At 37.6% G+C, this 26,378-nt stretch overlaps 1 protein-coding gene across 1 annotated transcript in view; it reads left to right on the forward strand.

Annotated features, from left to right (window-relative positions):
* LOC109069801 (A-kinase anchor protein 13-like) overlaps positions 1-26,378 on the forward strand; it is a 96,006-nt gene that overhangs the window by 6,630 nt on the left and 62,998 nt on the right. The window contains 3 exon segments of the mRNA XM_042752714.1: positions 14,078-14,121; positions 19,182-19,335; positions 22,688-22,996. Of these exon segments, the coding sequence (XP_042608648.1) occupies positions 14,089-14,121; positions 19,182-19,335; positions 22,688-22,996 (496 nt within the window). The 5' untranslated portion in view covers positions 14,078-14,088.

Raw genomic sequence — 26,378 nt, forward strand, 5'->3', positions numbered from 1 at the left:
AGCACACATCTGCAGTTTTAATGGTGATTTGCATCTGGCCGGTTTCCTGTGAGCACTCGAGCACTTTGCAGGCTGTTGCTGTCATTCCCGCAACTTTCTAGCTCATTTGTACAGTCAGTTATGGTGACTGGAGAGATTATCACGGATTTGAAAGGCAGTGCCTATTGGGAGCATTTATGGTTATCGTGATGGTGATATGAAAATCCACGCCTTTTCTTTTTTCATCATCAAGTAATAATGTTTATTGTAGATGATGATCTTGTTAAATAGAACAGAAGGCCTTTTTAGCTGCTTATTCATGTAGCATCTGACATCAAGTTTCAGATTCTGAATAAGAAATTGGAATGTAAACACAAATGTCAGTCTTTACAGGTTTTTTATTGCCTTTTTTTTGTATTTGAAACAAGTGTTGAGTGAGTGGCCATTTGTTGCTGGTTTTCATTGTTCATTGTCATTAGTCAAAATGTCCATGTTTGAGTTTGAAGTATTTTAAGGAAAAAAAGATTGAACATTTTTATCATTTTTTTTCATCCACTGGCTTAATCTCCCCAAGATTTTTAACATGGTCCTCAGCTGACTGGAATGTACTCAGCAGAGAATTCTTAACCTAATATGACTATATTTAGTCTTTGGGTGTGGGTTTGGATCTGGGAAGATTTTATCTTCTTTATCTTGCCGAATATGTGTTGAAAATTGCCTTTAATAAGGCTTGCTTTATGGTCCTCTTGACTTGCAATGCAGCAGGCCACTTCCTCCTGGGAAGCCAAAATATTCATTCAAATGTCCTTTGATCAGTCTGGCATGCTGTAAATGCATGAATCTTTAGTTTTTCATCTCTAGATGTTCACATAATAGAATTTAGGATTCTAGGCTGTTATGGGGTTAAGGGGTTATGCTCTATTGTGAAAACACTTAAACTTTCATGAAATCCTTATTCTGTTTTGCAACAATTTGGGGGAAGGGAATTACGGCACTTCCATGAAGTCTACAATCCAAAATTGTGCAAATGGCACTTTTTGGTTTTGACATCACCTCGAATGCTGGGTTTTACACATCTGGACTGCATTTCAAACATTAGATCGTAGAAACCATTTTACAATGCTTTTTGCGAAATGCAGCACGTGGTCGTTTTATGAAAACAGGATTCACTGAAATGTCTTTATATGTAAGATAGTACACTTGCACATCACATAATGCAGCATATCTGGAAATGCGCCTCTATAAAAATTAAAGGACAAATATTGACCTATGGTGGACTTTGCTTAGCTTGGCTTGATATTGCAGTGTAAATATCACTTTGATGTCACCAAAGTTCATATGACCCATCATGCCTTGAAATTCAGATGCTTTAACGTGAGTGACTTCAAGAATTAGTTAGAAAACTGAGAATTTGGTTATGCAGGACCCTGTAGCTTGTCCTGGATTTGTAAACCCATTCTAGTGTTTTTAGGTCACAAAATGCATGTTAAGCACCAAACCAACAATTAAATCATTAAATCTATGCTTCAGTCAGGTTAGATTGATAAAGCAGACCCCTCTGCACTTTGTCTTCCTCTGGGTACAGCAAGGAAGCGGAAGGCACAGCTTAGTTTTGCATTTTGACTGTCCGGGATTTTCTGTGGGTCACATCCCCCTTGTGAAATCATCCTTTCAGAGGTTTTTCAAATGAAGCTCTCTGCAGCCTTGAACCGAGTCTGTCTGGTTGAGCTTTAAAGATAAAGGAAGATAATGAATCAATGTCTGCTGCTAAAAAAATAAGGAATATTTCAACCTACCATTAAGTTTGAAATTCCCACCAGTGGAAAGGATAGTTTCCCATGTTTTTAAAATTCTCTTAAATTCTCATTATGTGAATGTTTCTTATTGAATGTATAGTTCACCAAAAAATGAGTTGTATTTTTTTTTGTACTCACCCTCATGTCATTACAAACCTGTATGACTTTCTTTTATTCTTTCTTAGAACATAAAAGAAGAATTTCCAAAGACTCAGCTGGCTGCTCTTTTCTGTGCAAATACAGTAGACGTGAACTGAAGCTTTTAAGCTTTAAGAAGTATCCAAAAGCAGCATTAAATGAATCATGAAGGTGATCCAGATGATTAGTGTGCTATATTTCACATCTTTATTTGCCGGAAATCTTGACATCTGCCCTAGCTGTTTTTCACAAGATTATTAGAGATTTATATGATTTGTTCAATGAATTGGTTCACAAATCACATTGATTCTCCAGCTCAGTCCGTTTGCGACATTTAACATCTCAGTGGAGGGGAAGATTATCACAGAATGATGACTTAAATTTCAGTCTGTTTCATACCAGAATATCTGTATGACTTGAAGACTTGAAATATAAGCCTGATGTATGATGGTCCCCTGTTATGATTCCCTTATTGTGCTTTTGCATCTTTTTTGAAGCTTGAAAGTTTAGTCCACATTCATTCTATTCCTTTAAGATCTCTTCATGCTATTTCAGCAGATGTCACATTTGCCTTCCCTCGGGATCTTGACAGTGTACCCTACTATCTAGGGAACGTTCTTGTCTTAGACACCAGTGAGAAACTAGCAGGAAGCAGTGGAATGCTCTCTTTAAAAGCCACGAACACCAGACAAGAATGCTGTGGTAGTTCGATTTAATTGTTTGCAGCTCTGTCCTTAAAAGTTGCCAGATTGCATACAAACATGCAGCATGGACCTTCACAGGGCATGTGCCATGAAGAGTTGTGGAAACTCACGCTACTCAGTGTTTTAGTCAGTCTGCTATTAAGTCAATTACATTATGGTACAATCTTTATGAGTGATGATAATAAAATTAACTGTAAGTTCTGTGTGAGTTCTGTTTTTGCATGTCGAGGCTTGCGTATTTGTGAAGTTCATTGACCCTGTGAGTTTTGGGTGGTGCTGGTGTGGCGTTATTGTGCGTTCAGACAGGGCCTGTTTACTAACAATGGCGTACTAAGCCCCATCTCTAAACGCTCACCTCGTGGACTTTGCATTGTTGGCTTTTAATTGGCTGATAGTTGCTACACAAAAGCCCTTTCTCGTCATACAAAGGTCCCACCTTTAGGTTTCAACTCACTGTGTTACAACTGAATTTTTTTATGTGAATCTATGGTAAACTTATTCCTTTTAAAGTTTTCCTGTTTGTCACAGAGTTGGCGGCTGATAAGTGAAATCTCGTGCTGGAATGGAGGATGTCAAAAGCCAGTTGCTAGCAGTGATGGTTGAATGTGTTCAGATAGAAAGAGTTTGTCAGGCCTGCTATATTTCAAGCTAATGAGAGCTGCCCTTGGAGAGGTAGAAGCATGCCCTTAGTCTGAGCTTTGGCTTTTACTGTTCAAAGATGGATGATGGTTAAACAGTCACTGAGTCTAACCTCTACAGGGAATGGAAAAGTTCAACTTTTGCTTCAAGCTGCAGGAGGGACAATCATTTGAGTTATACTAATACCATTCTTAAGCCCGATTCGGACGGTGATTGTTTCTCATGTGGACGTCTGTAAAAAGAAATTTACATATCACCTTAGTGATAAAACTCATGGATTCGGATGGTGAGTTCTGTGATCCTACGAACCTGTGCTCACGTGACAGTCACATAATTGTCTGCTGTAAATAAAATTAATTTTATTTACAAAATGTATTATTATTATTGTGTAAAATGCATTTAAAAATACTTATTATTATGTAAAATGTATTCTTATTACTCCAAGCATATATAATCCTATTTATCATTTGATTATTTAAATCTCCTGTTTAAAAAGATGCGCTATAGTTGTATATAATTATACGTTATATAGTTATGTGGCCTATAGATCCGTTTATAATACACATTTTAAAACTGTATTGCATACTTGCTGCTTCCATAATAAAGACCCATTTCTAATGTTTGCATTCTTTTCTTCTCTTTCTGCTCCCAGTCGCTGTGAGCAGTTATGAAGTATTGTTCTTTTAAATACTTTACAGCATTTCAGAAATAAATATGTATTCAAAATACACCAAAGTACAACAGTTAACGTACCTTACAGTGTTCAGGAGTGCTCAAAAAGTGTTTAAGCACTGAATTCTGAATCGATTTCTTCTTGTAAACTAAGAGATGTGGATTCGGACACCAATTAATTTACCACACGACCTCGGTGTTTGTCAAAAAAACAGTAGGTGATTTGGCTGGGGATTTTTACGGGGATGGTGAGAGAAATTAAATCACCGACTACCACTAAATGGTGAAAATCATTTACGTCCCTCTGAGAAACAATTACCGTCCGAACAGTGCTTTAGGATGTTTGGCTGCTGCCTTTTTGAGCAACTGATTGAATGCATTGTATTTTTTTTTATTTGGATATCAGTAATTTACAGGATATACTTGTTGCTTGCTCGCTAGTGTTTGCCAGGTTTTTGAAGTTTTCATATTTGTACCACAAAAATCTGACTTAAATCTGGCAGTATAGCCAGACTTGGCTCTTTTTTCCATATTTAGTTGGCAGTGGAGTCTTTGGCAAAGACCATTGTTGTGTCTAGATGTCTTGCTTTTCACAATTGATACAAAACAGATTATATTTAATGATAATAAATGTTTATTTTAAGTTATAGCCAATGACTGATATGTGTTTATATGTTTTATGAATATTTTTATTATTACTTAAGCCATTATTCATTTAAAGTAGTTTTGCAGTCTAAATAGTCACAAGTGTATGTTCATATCTACATACCATTAACTGGTTAACTTTATATTAAGGAGCCAATTTATTCCCCTTTTTGCATTCAGTAGTTCTGCAATGTGGCAAATAAATATAAATATGTGAGTATGCATGATAATAATAGTAAAAAAAAAATGGCAAAATGTTGTTTAAAATAGTTTGAGATGAAGTATTTCAAGTTGCACCACAGGACGTAAATCTTTCCAAAATATTTGATGTCAACTAGCTATTTTTTGGAGTCCTGCAGTAAACTTTTTATAGTAACAAATTCAAATCTCTCAAGTTTTGCAGAAAAAGGTTTACCATCTTAACACGACCACAGTCCTTCAGTTCACCATTTTGACTGCCTGATTTCAATCTCGTCTCTTTGGTGCGGCTTTGTGTTTAGTGGGAGGCCAGTCGCTCTCGCACTGACCTGTGCAGGGGGGCCGTAAAACAATCCACCAGTTAAACTTCAAACTCCATGAAAATCCTCCTCCCCCGATTTTGTCCACACACGCGTGCACACGAGCCAAAGCCGATGATTTTTGTTTAAACTAAACCTGAGAGGCCGTGCATAACCTCTGCCAGAATCTTAAATGTGTTGTCATTTTCAAAAGCTTTTATTTTGTATCCATTCTGCTCTTATCTATCGTTGTCAGCAGTTGGGTTTGTTGGAAATCTTTGCTGGAAACCATAATATTTTCCCTTCGGACTGGCCAGTGTTTCGCTAATTCATGGGAACGTCTCGTTCTCTGGTTACACAGAAGTGTGGTGTTAGCTTGCGGCTAGTCTCACTCTCACTGATATGCCTGAGCTGGTTTTGTTTGTTCGTTGGCATGGAGACTTCGGCTGTACGACAACTGTCTGCTGTGGGATGTGCGATTTTATTATGTGAATTATAAAATTGTTATATAATATATTACATAATATTCATCTAAAGGTTCATTACATAAAGTAGCATGTTTTTTAATCTACCAAAATAATCATAGCTAGTAACTCCCTATTTAATTTAAACACATTTTAGTTTAATTTTGTGCCCACGATTTCTATTACTGTTTTCTGAAAAATGTAAGCGCTCGGAACATTTATTTGTTGATAGTTACTAATAAAAAATAGTGCTAAATTTTCTTCTTGTTTCTTGCTTGAAATAGCAACAAGGCATTTCTGTATTTTTCATGTCTGGTTCATAGTACTGTAAATCCATCTACTTAAAGCCTTATTTTTATGCTTGTTTGATAATACTGACCACCATGAGCTTGGTAAACAGCCACATCAAACCCTGAAGTAGTTGCTGTCTTGGCACTGTGTGTGCTCTGTGTTGCGGTGTGTGTTCTGCAAAGACTAAATATCCTCTTAAATAGGGGTTAGAGTTACTTTAGCTTCACCACCACAAGTATTTGTTATGGTTGATACAAGGGTTTACTATGGCAACGCATGAGTGTCATGAGCCTTTTTATTATAAAACATTATGGTGATTTTTTTTTTTCATGATGCCTCTGGAGCGAAGATCTTATTGGAAAAGGTAAAGGTTACATAAACCATGTTTCTTTCAATACGCAAGTCAGATGGTTAGTTCATTTATTTTCTGTGGGTTGTGTCTTTCTCTCTGAATGGAGAAAAGCTTGACTTGTTTGCACTACAAAGCCTATCCAAATTTCCCAAGGGGATGTTCCACAGGGAGAGTAACACATGCTACATCCTGTTCATGTCACTGGGGCAAGAGGGCCCTCTCAACCCTTCAACACAAATACGGTACGACTCTGGCATCTTCCACAGGCCTTGAGAGTGACGCCCCTGCCATTTTGGCAAGCTCCCGCAAATTAACGCAAGGCCCTGTTATGCGGATTGTTCATGCATTCCTCCAGCATGACTCTGGCATGCACATTTAAACTTCTAGTTCTCCGTGCCTGTTGTAGCCATTCAAATGAAAACCCTTGGCTATGTTCGGAATGAAGTGCTGGCTTACTGCATACTGAGTGTTATATATTGAATACAGGCCACTACTTTTTTTTTAAAATGCCAATTGAAACTGTATGCATTATCCAGTAAACATTTTATTCAGTAGCACACTTCCTTGTACATTTGTGATTTTATTCAAAATGTGCAAATGTATTGAGTGTTTTCTTGCATGAAAATGACTAAAACCAGTACTGTGCACATGTAGCATACTTGCCGTACTTAGTGGCTCCTGGAGGGCTACCTTCCAGTAAAGTTTAGCTCCAGCCATAATTAAACACACCTGAACCAGATAATCAAGGTGTTCAGGATTACTGAAACTTCCAGGCAGGTGTGTTTGAGCTGAACTCTGCAGGAAGGTTGCCCTTCAGGAGCAGGATTGGACACCCCGGCCATAAAGTCCTGTAGGAATGGTATGATAGTGTGCTATTCTGAGTTGAGTGGCTCCTGCAGGTTCTGTGGAGGTAAAAATCGACAGAAATGGAAACAACCCATATTTGCCCTATGTTTCACACTTTAGTCATTGACGTTAACTAGACGTGATGAATGAGACGCTGGCTAAATCGCCTTATCTTGTAATCCTATTGAAACCTCTCACTTGCTTCCAGACGTCTATGCTTATCATAGCACAGACTGACCAGGAAGAACCTTTTGTTGTGACTGTCTGTATGCCATTTCCTTATTGTCTTTTGTGACTGAATCATTCAGGAAGTGACTGTATTTAAGCTGTATTGATTTTCTCTGGCACTCTGGATAATATTTAGTTAAGAATTCTAGAATTATAGTGAAGTGATAGAAAAAAAAACACGGCTTGCTTGACATTCCATAACAAATGTGCAAACCTGTTATTTTCAGTGGTATTGATTGAATTCTGCAGCTGAATTCAGTGTTTTACTTGGACTTTTGAAAGCCTATAGCTATGAGGTGAAGGGGACACAGGATTCTGAGAGGCTGGGCGGTGTTGACTCAGACTAAACAAACAGGTGTCTGGCCCTGGCTGCCGGGTGAGGCCAACTTGGCTCCTACTGGGGCCTGACAGAGGAAATTTAATTTCTCATGCCCCTTAGAGCATACAAGGACAAACCAGAGGTGAACAAGGGCTGATATGCAAGTTTATATTTGTTGATGTGAAATTGTGAGTGTAAGAGGGACTCATAGAGCCAAACAGAGATATACACTTGGTTTGTGTTGCAATGCGCTAGCTGTACAGTTTTTCATTGTCTTGTTAATGTGCCAAGAGTTACATTTGATAAAAAGAAGAGATATGTTGTCTTGGCACAGGTTTTTTCTTGTTTTGTTTTTTTGTATGTGTGTGGTGCTGCCATTATTCATATTTAACATGTGTTGACTTTGGTTTGTTTTATCAGGCCTTTTTACATATAATCACATGGACCTGATCTCATCTCCCACTGTGACTTTGCTCTGCTGCAGTCAAAGCAGTGACTCAGAACATTGCCCCCTCTCTTGGTTTGAACTCGATGACCTTTTGTTTGGGAATGCTGTCGTTTCCTCCATGTCGACAAACGACAAAACCACATTTTCACTGCCGCTCATAAAACAAATGCCGACCATGATTCCAGCCTAGAACAACTGTGGTCTCTAAGCCAATGAACCTTGTGCTTTCCCCTTAGCATTCCCACTCAAATGTACATAATTTGTGCACCAACATTTTCTACTCTAAACTAGGGCTGAACTATTTTGGAAAATAATCTAATTGTGAATTTGTTTTTTTAACCAATATTGCGATTGCGATTTTAATATGCGATTATTTTTAAAAGCTCTTTATGTTCTGTATTATTCAACAGAGATGAGCTAAAAATCATTGTATAGTATGACCAACACAATATTAGATAGATTAAACAGAAATGTACTTTTCTGTCGGCCAGGCCTATGTTACGATGAAATTAGGTGATGACATTTATGACACAAATATGACATTTTTATTAAACAACTGCAATCACAGTACTAAATTGACTGATTTGTTGAACTTAACAAAAGTAGATTGCAGAAATATATAAAATCAGTTGCTTTTACCACACTACTTTAGGTAATTCAAAATCACTGTAATAAACATATGTAAACATGTGGACTGCACTTTTTAAACACTGTCTGTTAACATTAGACCAGTGGTTCTCAAACTTGTTTGGTAACAGCAAATAGCCTAATTTCATTAAACATTATGAAAAATTAATGCTTTTTTTAATTTAAAAAACCTACAGGGAAAAAACACCTAGATCACTTGAAACATTAAAAAATAGCATACAGAGAATAACTGTTATTATTATTATTATTATTATTATTATTCTCTCTGTTATTAATTTATTTATTGTGGGTTTCATGCTGTCCACTAAGGCATAGGACACAAACAGGCTTTCCTCCTCACCAATGGCATTAAACACCGTGTCTACACTGGACGCGAGCCCTGGCAAAATACAGTAAATCCCATTATAATCAGTGACACTGTCTACTTGACGAAACCCAACATTAAATTGATGCCTTGTTCTATTTATGACGTACTGACACAAAGTTAAAATGATTTGCAACGGTTGCTTTGTCGCGTCAAGTGTACAGTAGAGCTGTTGTGACGTGACAACTGAAGCGTCCGGTATAGACACAGTGAGTGAGGCCGAGAGCAAGATATGCCTCATCATATTTTCTGTGTTTAGCTTTTGAATGACCAGCATCTGCCTGGGTCTGTGCGACATCATCTGTGGCTTTTCTCTTTCCTTTCACAAACCGATCCATCTCCCATTCTAAGTTACGTCCTTTGGCTGTTTACTGTTTTACTTCTGCTGATGGCCTACGCGCCCCCTGCAATACTTGTGCACCCCTCACTTTGAGAACCACTGCTTTAGAAAGATTTCAAATAAATAAGTATATAAGAATATATATTATCTTATTATATATATTATTTTAAGGTCGACGTCTTTAGTAACGAAATGCATTGTGACACTGTTACTGCTTGAGTAATTTCAATGTGCCATTTTGAAGTACGTTCATATTAGGGCTGGGCGATATATCTAACGATATGATCATGCGTATCTAGTCAGTAAATCTGGTTCCTTGATTACCGCTAAATCGCCATCACCTGCTTTCAAATGGAGCGGCATTTAATAGACAGAGCCGTAGATCACTGACAAGCTACGCAATATCGCGTTCATTATCCCAGATGAATCGCCTTCGATAATCAACACGATATTGCGTACCTATATCGCGATATATCAACTCGATATATCAACGAGATATATCGCCCAGCCCTAGTTCATATTATATAGGCTTTCAAACATTTCTGTGCGTAGCGTGCCAGGGTTGCCAGGTTTTCACAACAAAACCCACCCAATTGCTACTCAAAACTAGCCCAATCGCTTTTCGAGGGGGGTCCACCAGTATTCCAGGCAGTAAAATACACTTTTTATGGAGGGGTTCCCCAAACCGCGGACTTGGCAACACTGTAGCATGCCAACTTGATGCTTCCTCTGAAGATTGCTTGGATGTGTTCGACTTGAAGCAGCGCTGATTAGACCGATCGGTTTGTGTCATCAAAGTATTGTGAGAGCTATGAGAGAGCACACATCTCCTTAGGGTTTCTCTTGCTGTACTTTGATGTCATACATCGATCGATCTTCAAGTCCAGTCAAACACACTTCTTTTGCGTGTCACATGACCGAGTGTAATCGCAGAATCTGCGATTAAATTAAAATATGAAATCTTGTTTTTTTTCATATTGCAATAATATCGCAAATGCAATTAATCGTTCAGCCCTACTCTAAGCTGTATTTGAGCTAGCTTTTACTGAGTAGTGTTTCCTTGCAGTTCCTCTTCTCTTTTGGGAGCACTGTAATCCAAAAATACGAGATGTAATTATGATGTTTACAAAAATATAGCTTGCGTAACTAGAGATGTTTGCTTTTTGAATTGTGATAGCCTATATCAGCAAAAAGAGTCGGTCATGTCTACCTCCATTCTGGTACCACAAAGATGTCTAGGAGCTATTGTGTGTAGGAGAGGTCTTGATCTATGTGTCTGGGTCTTGACAAGACTCACAGCACTGGGTCTGGACCTTCCATCATTTACCTTCAAGTTATTTGGTTTCATATTATGCACCTTTGATCTTGAAGTTACTAAGATCAAAGGTGCTTATGAAACCCAATAACTTGAAGGGTAAACACTGTCCTCCTTCAGATGTACACATTTCAAGACAAGCATAATTCCTCCTAACAGTCAAACTGGTTCTGGTTTGGGCCATGGCCTAATTGTTGACTCAAGCTTTTGACCAGATTTGGAATCAAGACCAGACCCTGCAAGACCCAGGTTGAGAGTCCCAAACTCTCTAAGCAGCAAGTTAAGAAGACCTTTAGTAATGTTTGTAAGGTTTTCATAACCTAAAGGATTTCTGCATGGCATTTAATTGCAATTTGACACAGATCTAAACCCCATGGCAGAGACCTAGAGTTGTGGGTCCAATAACCAGTCTTCCATTTTAATGAATTCTAATGGAGAAAATACTTTATTGCAGCATTTATTTGAGAAACAGATGAACTTTGCACAGTGGCTGAGTGTCAGTTGACTGTGGTCAAGTTGAGACTCTAAGCCAGGGGTGTCTAATCCTGCTCTTGGAGGTCCAATGTCCTGCATATTTTAACTCCAACCAGCTCCAACTTTCTTGCCTGGCAGTTTCTAGTGAGTCTGAAGACCTTGATTAGCTAGTTCAAGTATTTAATTAGGAATGGAGCTAAACTAAACCGGTTTGGACTCTCCTGCCCTAAGCCAAAAACTAGGCCCATACCTATGCCACGTTTACATGGTCTTAAGAGGACTTAAGACCACAAGATGAAGACTTCATCTTTGCTTACGGGTGCACTGAGCTGGTGTCATGTCTGGGTCTCATTCTTCCTCTCTCTCCTTATGGTTTTCTGTCTCTTATCTACTTTGGTGATCGATAGTATGTAGCATCTTACCTTGGATTAAGGTACAACTTTTCTCAGATCAGATTTGGCAAAAATATTGCTTTAGTAGTGCTTTAACACAAAGTTTGCACTTTGTGGTACCTAAGAAATATATTATGTTGGTTTTGGTGTCTACTTGCAAATTACTCCCTCTTTTCTATATCTTTATGATAGTTTTGGTGTAAGGTAAATGAATATCTGAGACCACCTTTTTTAAAAAAATTTTTTAAGTGTATTGTTTAGTTTTGTGTGCATCTATTGTGTTAGATGTAGTGAGTGGGCTTAACTCGAGAAGATGAAATCAGTGGTTATAATTAGAACCAGCTGATTATCCCTGTACCCCATCCTGTTGAACTTCAACAGTAGCCCTTTTATTCAGCTAAAAGAACAAGAGAACTGGCCTGAAGTAAGAGGCTGTGACCCCTCTCATAATGTCCAGCCCTGTCCCCACCCTGCCGCCCACCCCTGACTTGCTGTCAATATGTTGTCCTTGTTTTAGATTCCTACTTCCTGTCTCTTACCGCCTGTCTCACATATGTAGGATAGTGGGGCTTTTGTGGGGGTTTATGGGTTCTCAAAAAAGCCCAAATGTGGTGCTTGAGTTTCAGTGGTGCCAGAATGCAGGCCAAGGCACACAAACTACGGCCCTCTCTCTAGCCTCTAGACATGAATCTGTTGAGGGTAACCACTGGCTTGCTGACTCTGCAGTGTGCTGGCTCAGTAGGTCCATCCAGGAGGCCTCATATCAACGCTATGTTCAGGTTTTATTCATGCCCAACAACTTCACGTCAATCTTTGCAACAGCATGCCCCCTCCATGACTGATACGTTCTCTGATCTGTCTGGTTGATGCTTAGCCAGGTTCTCAGCATCCACAGTGCCGTCTGGCTTAGGACGGGTCATCACCTCTCTCTCTCTACCGTAGATCTAGCTGATTAGTTAAGATTTGAAGTGGATCAGCTGGCTAAATGGTAAGTGTTGGATTTGAGGCAGGGGTACTTGGTGTATCAGCATGAGTGGAAAAAGCAGCAGGTGGGATGTCTGATCTCTTCCTGCAGAATAGGGAGGGGAAAGGTATTCTGGGAATTACGCTGGCACAGGAGCCCTAGAGGGGTTATAGTAAAGTAGCCTGGCATCGTATTAGCAGAATAGAAGAGATTAGTCAGTTGTCCAGTTTATAACACCTAAGCTCTCTTCCAAAACCTAGTAAGCCACCTTACTGTCTACTGTCTGCATACTGAGTTAACACTCACTTGTGTGTAGCACTTGCATGGTCTTCTCGTAAAGCGCAGAAGACGTTTGACTGATACTCAGTTGATTCCAGGTATTAGCATGTTGCTAAGCTAATGGCTCTTATCCGAGCACTAAAACGGAGACTATGCAAATATTTAGTGGTGTTTCGATCAATATTGAAGTTAGCATGTTGCTAAGCTAATATGTTATGTTGTAATCTTTAAAGCTTCCTCAAAAACAGTGCTCTTATTCTGTTATTGGGTTTCAGTCAGATTTCTGCTTTTAAAAGAGAACTGAAATTCTGTGCTGTTTTTTTCGAAAACCTAGTGAGTTTACAGAGACCATATTTTAAGGCATCATAGCCACGTTTCCGACATGAAGGTTTTTCAACAAGGTAGGCAACATTAATTGTGCTAGGATATGTCATTTTATTTATGTTTTAGACAGCATTGCATGTATCCTTCACAAAAAAAATAGTCTCAGAATGCATTGTGATGAGCTCAGCTCAATGCAAAATTGAATATAAGATGGTGGCTTAAACAGAAAAATTAAATACTAATTTTTATGTGTAAAACTGACAATTTTACTTTGTATGACAGGAATTGTTATGCTAACAGTACCGCATTGTTACTTTAGCAACATATCATAAAACTCCATTGAAATCTATTGCAGCTCAACTTAAGAAGGTTAGAAGGAACATACTTTAGTCACAAGCATGTAAGGCAGTGTATGCTTGTAAATGTCTGTGTATTGCGAGTGTGTGTATGTGTTGTTCCTGTGTGTTCAGGTTAGGAGTGGGGCCTCAGATAACCACAAGGACCTCCTAAAGGCTAATACCTCACCCGGGGCAGATAACGGAACAATAGCTGGGGGCGGTTTATCATCCTTAGTGAACAGAAGGCGGAGGCGGTGTTAACACTCCAATGTCACTTGTTTCCCAGCCCTCTGTATTAGGGGCTGCTCCTAGCCATCACATTAAAAGAGATGGTTTGTCTTACTGTGTTGCCTAGTATGTTTTTTCTTGAATCCGCTGAGATTTGGGTGTTGTCTGAATCTCTGTGATAGTGGTTTGGTTTGCAGTGTGTTGTGGGTTAAGAGCTGTGGTTTTGCCTCTCATGCCTGGGTGAAGCGTTACACCCTCTTGCAGCTTGCAGGTGGGCAATGTGCTTTGCGGCCAGCCGCAAGATTTCACCGAGTGGCATATTCTCTGGCATCAGAGCCTCTGTTTCTACTGAGATGTCATGTTTCTAACTCTCTCATTTTTTCTTTTCCGCAGTGGCCAGTGCCATGAAACTGAATCCACAGCAAGCCCCGTTATATGTAAGTATTGCGTCATTTTTTTATGTTTATTTATTTCATTCAGTTAGCATGCTAAGTATCTTTAAGAGGTTGCATCTTTAATAAATTACTCCTAAAAAGATGTATGTGAAGAAGTCAACCTTGGTTTTTGGGCAACTAGTTGACCATCCTGACCTATCCCTAGTTGATGGAAACTTCTAATGAAATGTTGTTGCGCCAAGGCCTGCTCAAATTCTTCATGTTAGGCTGAATCAGCGTGTTCTAGTCTTCGGTCAGGGGGGAGGGTGCTGGGTAATTATGTTTTTCTTTTGTTTGGTGCTGACCCTTTTAATTAGACTTGCTTAAGGCATAAGAAGCCCATATGTCAGCAGGATGTCTAACCGAAGACACCACAGTACTTTCAAATCAATGGTGAGGACCGGAACAGTTCACTAAAATAAACCGCACTTCTTGAACAAATCAGGCCATGTAGCTTACTCTGGTTTTTGTGCGTCCATGGAAATGTCAACATCCTGCTTTGTTGACTGGTGATCTTGTTCAGAGATGCAATTAAACAGACACACAGTGTATAAAATTTAGTTTCTGGCATATCTGCTAATTCTTCAATAAATATTAATTAATTGCCAATTTTATTTTAAATTATTAAAGTTCCAGTCAAGTGATGATTTTTATTAACAAGCCTTTATTTTTCTCATTTGGGGAAAATTTCACCCTTCCTGCAGACCCCAGTAACACTTTAGCATAGGGACCAATTTTCACTATTAACTAGTTGCTTATTAGAATGTATATTATTAACATATTAGCTGTTTATTAGTTCTTATAAAGCACATATTCTGAATGACCATATTCTACATCCCTAATCCTACCCAGTAGCTAAATTTGAAAGAATCGGACCTTAAAATAAAGTGTTGCCCAGACCCCATGAAGAGGACCATCTTAATTTTATCTACCAGAAAAAAAGATGATATAAAATATGTAATTTGGGGTAATATGGTGCAGGTATACTCCTTTGTCATGAACTATGAAGCATGTCGCAGATGCTGCTATGATCACCATAAATGAAGCACACAGCTGTGGCTCAGTGCATTTGCTGTGTTCGTGTGTATTAGCATGTATGTGGTTAAAGCTGCACATGTGGGTTTTCCATGTTTAGCAGTTGCAGGGGGTCGGCTTGATGAGGCATTGTACTGTTTATTCTCAGGACGTCTTGATAAACTCACAGAAGTTACAAATGTCCGTAGTTTCTTTTCATATTTTAATGTACATTTTAAGCTTGGAAATTATGTCAAATGGAAACAAAGTGGATATTTATAAAGTGGATATCATACTCTTAACAAGACTTGACACATTTGAACTTCACACCTCATGAACTCTAGAAATTCTAATTGCAGCATCTGTTGTAGTTCTTTTGGTGCTAACAGCATGTAAAGTTGTTTGCTCTGGTTGAAGCGCTACTTTTTAGATGGCTTCATTTTGTAGCAATTTTTTGTTTCATGTAAGTTTTGGCTACATGACAGCTACAAAACAAATAAAATCTAGATTAATTTTAAAGTTCTTTTTTTGACCGCTATAAAAAAACTAAACAAAAGCTAGATGAATTTTCAACTTCATTTTTTTTTTGGTAAGTTTCCAAATTTGAGCAAAATGACAGCTACAAAAACGAATGACTGCTAGATTCATTTTCAGGTTCATTTGTGTTGGTAAGTTTCTAAGTTTAAGCTACTTGACAGCCACAAAAAAAACTAACAAAAGCTAGATTCATTTTATAGTTCAGTTTTATTGGTAGGTTTCTAAATTTTAGCTACATGACAGCTGCAAAAACAAATATGAGCTAGATTTATTTTAAGTTCAGTTTCAGAAGTCAGTAAAACAAAACTGGAGAGCCAAACACATAGGCTGCCATCTGCGGTGTCATCTTGTACCATCTTTAGTTTTTAAGTTTTAACTACATGATGGCTACAAAAACAAACAAAAGCTATCCTCCTTTTATAGCATTTTTTTTTTTCAGAAATGTTCTGTTTTTAATAATGGTGGCTTGAGTAAGGTCAGAACTTTTGGGTTGTGAGTTAGCAGGTGTAGAGACTCTGTACTTTCATGGTTGTTGTAGAAGCTAATGTGAAGGAGCGCCCTCTGTTCAACACATGACGCAGGCTAATTTGCTCTCTTTAATTATAAACAGAGGAATGGTGGTTTTGGGTTTCTAAAGAAGCAAAGACATGTCATGAAATGTAAGCTGCACTTTGAAGTTTGCTTTTGCATTGAGACTTGGTCTAAACTTGTTCTGCTAAATTTGAGCTAAATGCAAGTAGCTAAAAGATGCACGGTGGTCTCTAACTCCCACAGTTCTCTCAGACGAGGCAGCTTACCAAGTGTTGTTTTAAGCACAGGGCGAAAAGGCCAGACACACCTCCTTGGGCACATTGACTTGTGAGATCCTGAAATAGACCAACGAACAACCAAAGTATCTACAGTACTTTGAGAACCCCCATGAGCCTGCTTTAGGTGCCAAAACTGCTTCCTGACAAGATGGATCCTATATTCAGCTAAGCCAAAAGATTCTGAGGAAGATAAATTGGATTCTGGGTATTTTAGATCTTTTGCTTAGAAAATCTACCAAGGATTAACACACATCGGCCTTAAAATATCTCCAGGCCTGTATGCGGCATTAATGATTTGATGGATTGAAAAATCACCCTTGAATCCTGAAACCCAAAATCCTGTTTGTTTATAAGACAAAGTGACCCAATAAACACAAAGACCGGTATCGTTGAATCTGAATCTCCTTGTCTTATGGACACAGTTGACACAGTCTCCAGGGTGGTCTTTGTTTATGCTCTCGCCTTTGGCACTTTTCCTGGTCCGGCACCTGCTATCCATATTGGGCCGCTGTAGTCTAAAAGTGGCCCGTCACTGACTTGTGCACGTTAGCAGTTAAAATTAAAGATATTTACAACCAAACAATGTTTATGGCTTTTTATACTGATCTAATGTCAGTAACACATTTCTAGAGGCCTACATATGCTTCATCAATAAAGTGTGGGCTTGGTTAGCCTCGGGACGTAGCAGTCAGATTCCTAAACTTTATGCATGTTGCTGAGATCAAAGGGTCACCATAAGTGCTTCTCATGCAAGTTGGTAATATGACCTGTCCATAAAAAGCCCTTCCCACACCCAGGGATTCAACCAGTAAGGAAACAAACTTTCTTGTGATGTAATTTGTAGCCTTGCTTTTACACCTTCACCTGCTTCTGTAGTTGTCACCATAGCATCAGGAATAGGACATTGGGTGTGTGTTAACAAGTGTAGAATGTTGGTGATGTAAGTTTAGAGCCTAAGGTTATTTTTGTTGGCAATATTTTTGTTTGTCATAGTTTGTCTTTCACTTTAAAAAGGATAGTTCACCCAAAAATTAAAATTCCGTAAAGCCATAAGACCTTTCTTCGTCTTCGGAACACAAATAATTTTTGATTAAACAAAAATAAAAAAAATCTTTGCACTGTGTATGGTCAGAAAGCTCTTGGATTTGATCAAAAATATCTTAATTTGTGTTCCATCCAAGTTTTTTTTACTTGTCGTAATAATAATAATAATGACCCCAGTGAATGAGATTTATTAGTTGTTTATTTTTTGTTTTATTTTTTATGTTTATTATTTAATTTATAGGTATTTGTCAAAATAATAATAATAACAGCAAGAGTAATAAAACCAGAATATTAAACTAAAGTAGTTTTATTTTCTATTAATAATAAAATAATAATAATAATAATTATAATAATAATATTTTAGCATTTTAATAAAGCATTCAATCTTTCATTTACAGAATAAATTAATGTTAAATACTACAATTGGTCCACTGTTGAATGTCAACCCATCAGAAGTTAATGTTACTGTCTGTGTACCTTAACTATAGAATATCAGCTGAGATTTTTCTCCAGATCTAGAGTGCACAGTAGTTAATCTCACTATGAGGATTCAGTCTTGTCTCTAAATCACTCCGTGGCTGTGATCATCGTCAGCCAAAAAAAGCAGCTGACTGGCATTTGGCAAGGGCACCATGTGGCTTTTGCAGCCTGGCCAATGAAAACATCTTTCGCTAGGATGTCCCACTGCTTGCGTCACGCTCTGAAACTTTGTGGCCTAGCATAGTAGCTAGGTAAATGTAGTGTGTGAATGCTAGCTCGTTGCTTTGGTTTTAGGTAGTATAAACGTTCCTTCTGCTTAGACAGCCCTGTCAAACTTATGTCAAGCCACTCTTTCTCTTGTTTATTTTTAAAATCTTATGGTACTTCATTCTCTCTCATTCTAATAGTCACATTCTCATTCACAAGCATCCTATAAATAAGTGACGATATCTAAGACGGAGGGTAGACTTTCTTCTTGTCACGCCTGGCGATTTGTTTCTGGTATCCAGTTTCGGTGACACAGTTTTTTGTTTGTTTTGTTTTCTGTTTTTTTTGTTTGTATGTTTTTTTTTTGCTTTGCTTTGACTGTTCACCTTCCAGCCAAAGACAGGAGTTCATAACAACATATCCACAATTCTTTCAAAAGATATATTATAGTAGTTGTCAATACCATAGATTAGAAGTGACATTTAAAGTATATGAAGAGTAAAAAGCTGTCACACACACATACACACCCACCCTCGACACATGTTGAACTTTTTTGACAGTAAACCTATAATTATGAGGGTGGGAAAAAGCTGATGACTGTTTTTTATTTCAGCATTTGTTGATATGTATATAGGCTTCCGTTCTGTCGCTGCTTTCTTTGTAATGAAATGCGTCTCTCTTAATGGACAGGTGTTGATGCCTCCCTGTTGTTTGAGGATCTAGTAATGATGATTTATAGGAGTTAATGCTTTGCGTTGTGTAATTTTCTGCACCCACAGGCGATTAAACACTTTATCAGTACTTCTTTTAGTCTTTCGAGAGAACACAAGAAGGGCTTCTTAGTCCTTGATTGTTACACTTCCACCATAATTTAAAATGCAGTTGGATTATTTTTCAGTGAGTGACAGATATTAAATATTTAAGCATTAATTCATTAAATGCTTTGTGATCTATTTTCTCTCTCTTGTTCAGGGTGAGTGTCTGTTGACTGTCCAGCTTTGTGAGGAAGAGTGTGTCGAGGATGAGGAGGATGTAGAGTTTTACCTGCTATTCGCCGGCTCCACCCAGAGGCACGTTTCCAGCACTTTGAAAGTCAGCCATGTCACACTGCAAGCCGTGTGCCCAGGTCAGTATTTAAAACCCCAACGGTCACGCAACACATTCCCCGTACAGTATTTTATCAGTGCTTGATAATTGTTAGCTTCTTCCTGGAACCAAACGCTCATTACCTGTGGAGATCGACTCATTTACATTCCAGTCATGCCGGACCTGGTCCAGGCATTGCTTGGCACGTTGTTGCTTTGCCCAATTATTCACCCGCAAAATTGTCCCAGTTACCGTAGGGCAACCTCTGTATTACTGCACTTAGCAAATGCTTGAGCTGATTTAGATGTTCCAGTGCAGCCTCTGAAGATTAATGGACAAGGAGTAGCTATTAATGAACAGACACATTCTTGCTTAATGTAGTAATATGTTAAAAGAGGTGGAAGAAAATATAACCAGAGTCTACAAACATATACAATATTTTTTTTTTTTTTTACTTTATTTTTTTTTTTATTGGTGCAAAAATAGACTTGTCTGGGGATAGCTAAGGATGGTTTGTTTTTCTGTTTCTGTTTGTCCTTTGTAATAGTTAGTTAGTAATTAGTAATTTAGTCATTTGTTCCTTTTATTTATCTATTTTTATATTTATTTATTCAATTATTAAAATACATGTCTTGCTGAACAGAACTGTAATAATTGGCTTAAGTATAAAACTTAGTAACATTTATCATTTTGACCACATATTGTCCGAGGGCTAGTGGAGGAAGGTTTCTAAAGGTTATTTAGTTTGTTTGGTATGTTTTAGTTTGTTTTGGTTTAATTGAATTTAATTTAATTTAATTATTATTTTTTGGTCCCGGGGTTAGTAGGGGTTTCTTTTTCTGTCTTTATTTTGTTTTGTTTTGTTGTGTTGTGTTGTTATGTGTATTGTTTTGGTTCTTTGATAACATCTGCCAGAATAACTGGCAAAGAAAGTTTGTCTTTTTGTTTTTGTTTGCTTCATTTATTTGTTTGCTTTTTTTTTATTTATTTTTCATGTTTTGTTTGTTTGTATATTTTATTTAATTTTCACAAAAAAAAAGGGGAAAAAAGAAAGGAATGGCTTAAGCTATTTTAATTTTTAATAATTTTCATTTCATTTCATTTGACCAAGGGTACTGGGGGAGGGTTTCCTTTTCTGTTTTTGTTTGCTTCATTTATTTGTATGTTTGATTGGTTTATTTATTTTTCATGTTTTTCTTTGTTTATATATTTTATTTAATTTTCAAAAAAAGAAAGGAATGGCCTAAGCAATTTTAATTTTAATAATTTTCATTTCATTTCATTTGACCAAGGGATAGCAGGGGAGGGTTTCTGTTTTTCTTGGTTTTTTTTTGTTTGTTTTTGTTTGCTTCATTTATTTGTTTGTTTGATTGGTTTATTTAATTTTCATGTTTTTGTTTGTTTATATATTTTATTTAATTTTCAAAAAAAGGGAAAAAAAGAAAGGAGGGGCCTAAGCAATATGTAAGAACTAGTAAGCAGTTACAGAGTGACAACCTAGAACATTCTACCAGCCACTTAGTGATGCCCTAGCAACCAACTAGAACACCCTGAGCAACCGTCCATTAACAGGCACAATCCATTACTGTAATAAACTGAAGATTTAACTTGTAACCCATAATTCTGAGACATTTTTGCTTTTCGTGGAACTGGTAGCATTGCAATCTTATCTTGTTTTACAAAGAAATAAAAATGAAAAAACAATTTAGCCAGTATTCAGAGTCAAAAAAGGAATAAATTATAACCGTAGCCCCTGAGCACTTCCACAGAGGGTCACAGTAGATACAGTGTTATGGAATCCAGCGCAGACATTTGGCACTGGTTTTGTAATCACTACTCTGGCTGAGCACTTGAAAGCTTATCAGCAATGCATTAAGAGTGCATGAAGAATGGCCCTACTATCGTCCGCCTCAGGTGCGCCGCTGTCGGCCCGCCAGGGTACACTTTCAACCCTCTGTCTCTCTGCTCGAGGTCCATAACTTTGGTTAATTCCAAATGTTTGGCTGCTAAGAGGCCTTTATCGGCAAAAATGACTCAAATGCTTTGAACCCAGACGGATGTCCCACTGAGATGTTTTGGTCAAACAAATGTGCTGCTGGTGAGTGTGGACGTGTGGATCTACACATTGGGGTTTTTCTGCTTTGACAGAAAAGGCGCTCACTAACCAACTCTGTCCTCGTGACACTTGTTGCAGTGACATCTCATAACTGTAGTGAAACAACACAGGCCTCCTGGCAGCCCTCATAGTGAAGTTCTAATTGTTTATGAATGTTGTTTTTGTAGTATGTCACCTTTGTCTCTGGCTGTTTCCCTCTTGGAAATGGAAATGAGTAGTGTTAATGCAGGAACATTTCTCAATAATTATATCCATCTCCGCTCAACCATAGGCACTTAGTCTCCTTTTTGTCTGTTGATGTGTAGCTGCCAAAATATTAAGCAAGATCTTTTTTTTTTTAAATCAGTTTGAAGATGATTTAAAGGAGACCTCCCTGTTTGATATGAGATACATAGCTAGTTAGTTTAGTCATAATTGATTTATAGTTGACAAAGTTGTGGAAATGTTAGTGGGTGGTATAAAATATTTTCATAGTCTGCGAGCTGCACCAAAATATTTTGACTGGAATTTGAGTTTGAATTTTAAAAGAGTTTCATACTCAGAATTGTGATATAGCAGTGTACATTGAGCTGTGGTTCTCATGCTAGAAAATCAAGTTGAAATCCGATTCTCAATGTTCCCTGATTCTCCAATCATACATGCATACATGCATACATGCATGAAATTAAATACTAAAATGTTGTTGCCATCCATGTAGTGCCAAGAAATATACCAAGCTTTATTATTATTATTATTTATTTACTTAATTATAAATAAATAAATAAATAAATTTGTTGCTATCTATTTTGGTCCCAAGGAATATACCAAGCTTTATTTATTTATTTACATTTGTATTTATTAGTTTATCTTGTGGACATCAGCAAAATCACTTGTATTTAAATTATTTATTTATTCATTTTTTATTTTCATTTTTATCTGATTATTTACAAATAAATAAATAAGTAATTAAAATTGTGTTGCTATCTATTTAGTGCCAAGGAATATACCAAGCTTTATTTATTACATTTATAAAAAAAAATTATCTTATTTACAATAATTATTTTTCAAATTTTATATTTATTACATTTATAATATATTTGTATTATTTAATTTATCATTTATATTTTCATTTATTTATAAAAAATGTATTTGTATTTATTAGTTTTTATTGTGGACATCAGCAAAGCACAGGCTTATCTTTAAAAAAACAGCTTTGGTCAGCAAAATCACAAATGCATGACAAAATATAATATCTTTGTCAAATGGGTTTTTTTTTTTTTTTTTTGTCTCATAACAGCTCATGATCGCAGTGAGACTGTGCGGGTCACGCTATGCCAGGCCCGGCCCGGGGGCTCAGTGGACCCCGTGGCTGAGGAACGCTTCCAGTTCGTGCAGGACCTTGCCCTGGACATGGCCCAGTTCCTGGTGAATGCGGCTGGGAAGACAGAGGGAGCGTTACTTCTGGACGAGTGTCAGATCCCCCTGAAGGAGTGTGAGAGGTTGGATGATACTCTGGCTCTTGCTCTTAGACATCTGCCTCTGCCGGCAGGCTGGAGCGTCCTGGGCACAGATTTGGACACAGGCACTTGCACAGACTTGGGAATTGGTGAGTAGGCACTGTTTTTGAGGTTTTCAAAGTAGACTGTTAAACTGAAACATGGGTGTCCAAACCTGCTCCTGGAGGGCCACTGTCCTGCAGAGTTTAGCTGCAACACACTTGCCTTGCTTCAGGTGTGTTTAATTATGGTTGAAGCTAAACTGTGTAGGACAGTGGCCCTCCAGGAGCACGTTTGGATACCTCTGGACTAAAACAAGAAATATTGCTCATTTATAGGGTTTTGTTTGTAGGTTCTAAAACCTAAGTGGGCTATAGACAGCATCCTCTTATGAAAAGTATTTTGGGGATTGTTTTGGAACAAATATAAAGCTTTAGCATGAAAGACTCTCTTTTAGTAGAGTCGGACATTAGCATATTGCTAAGCTTTGAGCACTGAATGCAATACAAGTTCATTTATAATTCTTAATAACTGAATAACTCTTTCGCCATCCTGGTTTAATTTTCTCACCAAGCTTGTCTCATTGCATTCCGGGACTTTTCTCCACAAAGGATTTCTGCCATAAAATTTGGCAAAAGAATGTATTTTAGAAGCCAGCACAATTATGCTGGTGTCTTTGAAAGTGTCTTGTAAATGATTACTTATTATGCCTTGAGCTGCTTTTGCAACCAGTGAGAGCTTTAAAAATAAACTGTATTTTTTGTTTCATCAAGGAGGCAGCTAGTTGAGAGAATACATTTTCCCTTTACATAATTTGCATGTTTTGTAAGGGTGGGTTGTACCAAGGATTTTAGAACATCTTGTTAACATTTGTACAGCGAAGTTACAATGCTTAGACCATGGGCACTGTGCCTTCAGGGAAAGCCTACAGTACAGCCATTAACCTGTTTTATTTTTTGTATTTTTGTTTTTAAGTTGTGTGTTGGTTCAGACTTTTAGTCCATTCTAGCTTTATTTTCCTCCTACTTGTACTCCTATCAAGCCAGGGCACTATGTCAGATTATCTAAAAGCAAACATTCCCACCCTAATAAAGTGCTCTTTTTGGCACGGAGCATTTACACAGACTATTAAGTCAGGCTGTGGACTTGTTTCAGGGCTGACAGAAGATGCATGTGATAAATGGCAGGAACTCTGGTTGTCAATGACTTAGATTTGTGTTTAATGTGGATTTGGCAGAAAAGTTCTTGTTAAAAGGGTTTCCTGTGTTCTTCCTGCTCACTGATATCCATAGAATTGTGATTGGTATTCAAACGAGGATCTGCAAATCTCTCGAAGACTTGGCCCATATTTCTACTGACTTAAGAGCAGAATTTTGCTTGCAAGCAAATAATGCACATTACAGTATCTGATTTTATATATATATAGCCGAACTCATACGTCCTCTGCCAGGAACTGCTTCCATTTACAACAGTGAGCGCAAGCTAGATTAAAGTGATTACTATGTTTTGAATATGGATATTTTTCTTACAAAAGTGCATCGATTTGCCACATTAGGCCTTTGTTTACTCCCTGGATCAGTGTGAGACACTTTTTTTTTTTTTATGGATGGGCGCTTTTTATTTAACAACTTTTGGACTGATGCATGCAAAACCCGCTGAGTGGCATTAAACATCTTGAAAGATCAAAGACAATTTTTAATATAACTCCGACTGGATTTGTCGGAAAGAAGAAAGTCATATACACCCAGGATGCCACGGGGGTGAGCAAAACACAGCCTAATTTTCATTTTTGAGTGAACTAACATTTTAAGACTGTTAAGAATATGACTAATACTGAATAAACAGTGTAATATTATGTATGGTTATTAGGTATAAGTAGCATATTAGTAAAAGCTATTAAATAGCGGTCCTAAACTAGATTATGTTAATTTTAAATTTCAGTTACCGTGGTGAATATACAATACTAACATGAACTGTTAATGAAATGTGGAAACTGCTCCTGAATAGAATGAATATCATACTTTCATGCAAATCCTTCCCAGCTAACACAAGCAGTACCAGTTATGTGATTAAGTGACAGTTACGTGACTTTTATTTCACACGCTGCATGCTCATAGTTTCTGTGCTTTAGGGAAGTGATATAGGCCTACAGTGCAGCGCCGCGTTCGCGCGTGATATAGAAGAGTGCACTCTACGATCACGGTTTAACATCTCACGTCTTTTAAAATAAAATTCTCGTATCAGAATAAAATTTAGATTTTCGTTTTTTGTTGTTGATGTCGTTTCTTTGGCTGTACACTCCGTGACCCACTCAGAGCGGTCTTCTGACCCACCAGTTGAGAAACACTGATGTAATGTACAGTATATAATGTAAAATAATATATTTTACTTTCAAATAACAAAGTCTGGGTAAGCGTAAGAGACTTCTTTAAAAACATTTAAAAATTTTAAAGACTCTCATAAGGGCCTAATATTTATTTATTTATTTATTGATTGATTTTCTTTACATTTTATATATAAAAAAATTATTTATATATGTTCACATGAATGTATAATGTTTAATGCACTGTGTGACCATCTACATTGTGTTTTCAGACGATTTACACACAAACATGCCAGCAGAAGTACAGTTGTATTGTGTCTGTTTGTTTTATTGTGTCACTGGCTGTCAACCAGGAACTGAAAGGGGAACTGAAAATAAACTTTCGGTAGATGATTATAATATGCAACCTGAACAAAGCCAAACAAAAGATCGAAAAGATATCACACGAATACTAAAATACTGATTGCAGTCGTAAACGACCAAACGCCTTGGGAAGCCCGTTTTGTGTATCCTTCCTAGCTGTAATCCACTGGGCTGAAATATGAGCTTGTGTATATTAAGTGTGCTTGGATGAGTGTGTGGATCCGGCCGATGTGAGGGTCCGAACAATTGCACAGCGAGGAATCATTCATCAGGGCAGCTGACGCGGCAACAGATTCCCGGCTCTCATGTGACTCAAGCTTGTCCTCTAAATTAGGCACAGTCTGTGTCCATGTAGGAGGTGTGGTGAGAGCTGGACTGTAGGCACAGAGAGATAAGGCCAACAAAGGCTAAACAGGCTCTGTGATGTCATAATAAGCACAGGCTTATCTTTTATAAACAGCCTTGGTCTTAAATGGCTAATTCAGTAAAACATCTGAAAGCTCAGTTAGCTACCTATTCATGCAAAGTTCAGCACTCTGAGTAAAAAGAGAAAAGACAATAGCAGGTTTTATCTGGTACCTGAGCACATGTTGGTATCGTTTTGTATTTCCTGCAGATTTAGATCAAGTTGCTGTGGACCTTAGATGTAGCTTTTTCTTTAGATCTTCTTTTTAAAAGTACTCTATGGTTATTATGCCGAATAAAAGTTTAGGAAAAACAAATTCCTAGAGTTGACCTGTCTGTTGAGGGAGAGTGCGAGCTGTGTAATGACTCCCCATGCTCTGGCATTTGTTGCAGCTGGCGCT

This window comes from Cyprinus carpio, chromosome B25, assembly GCF_018340385.1.
Source record: "Cyprinus carpio isolate SPL01 chromosome B25, ASM1834038v1, whole genome shotgun sequence".
In the NCBI taxonomy this organism is placed as follows: domain Eukaryota; kingdom Metazoa; phylum Chordata; class Actinopteri; order Cypriniformes; family Cyprinidae; genus Cyprinus; species Cyprinus carpio.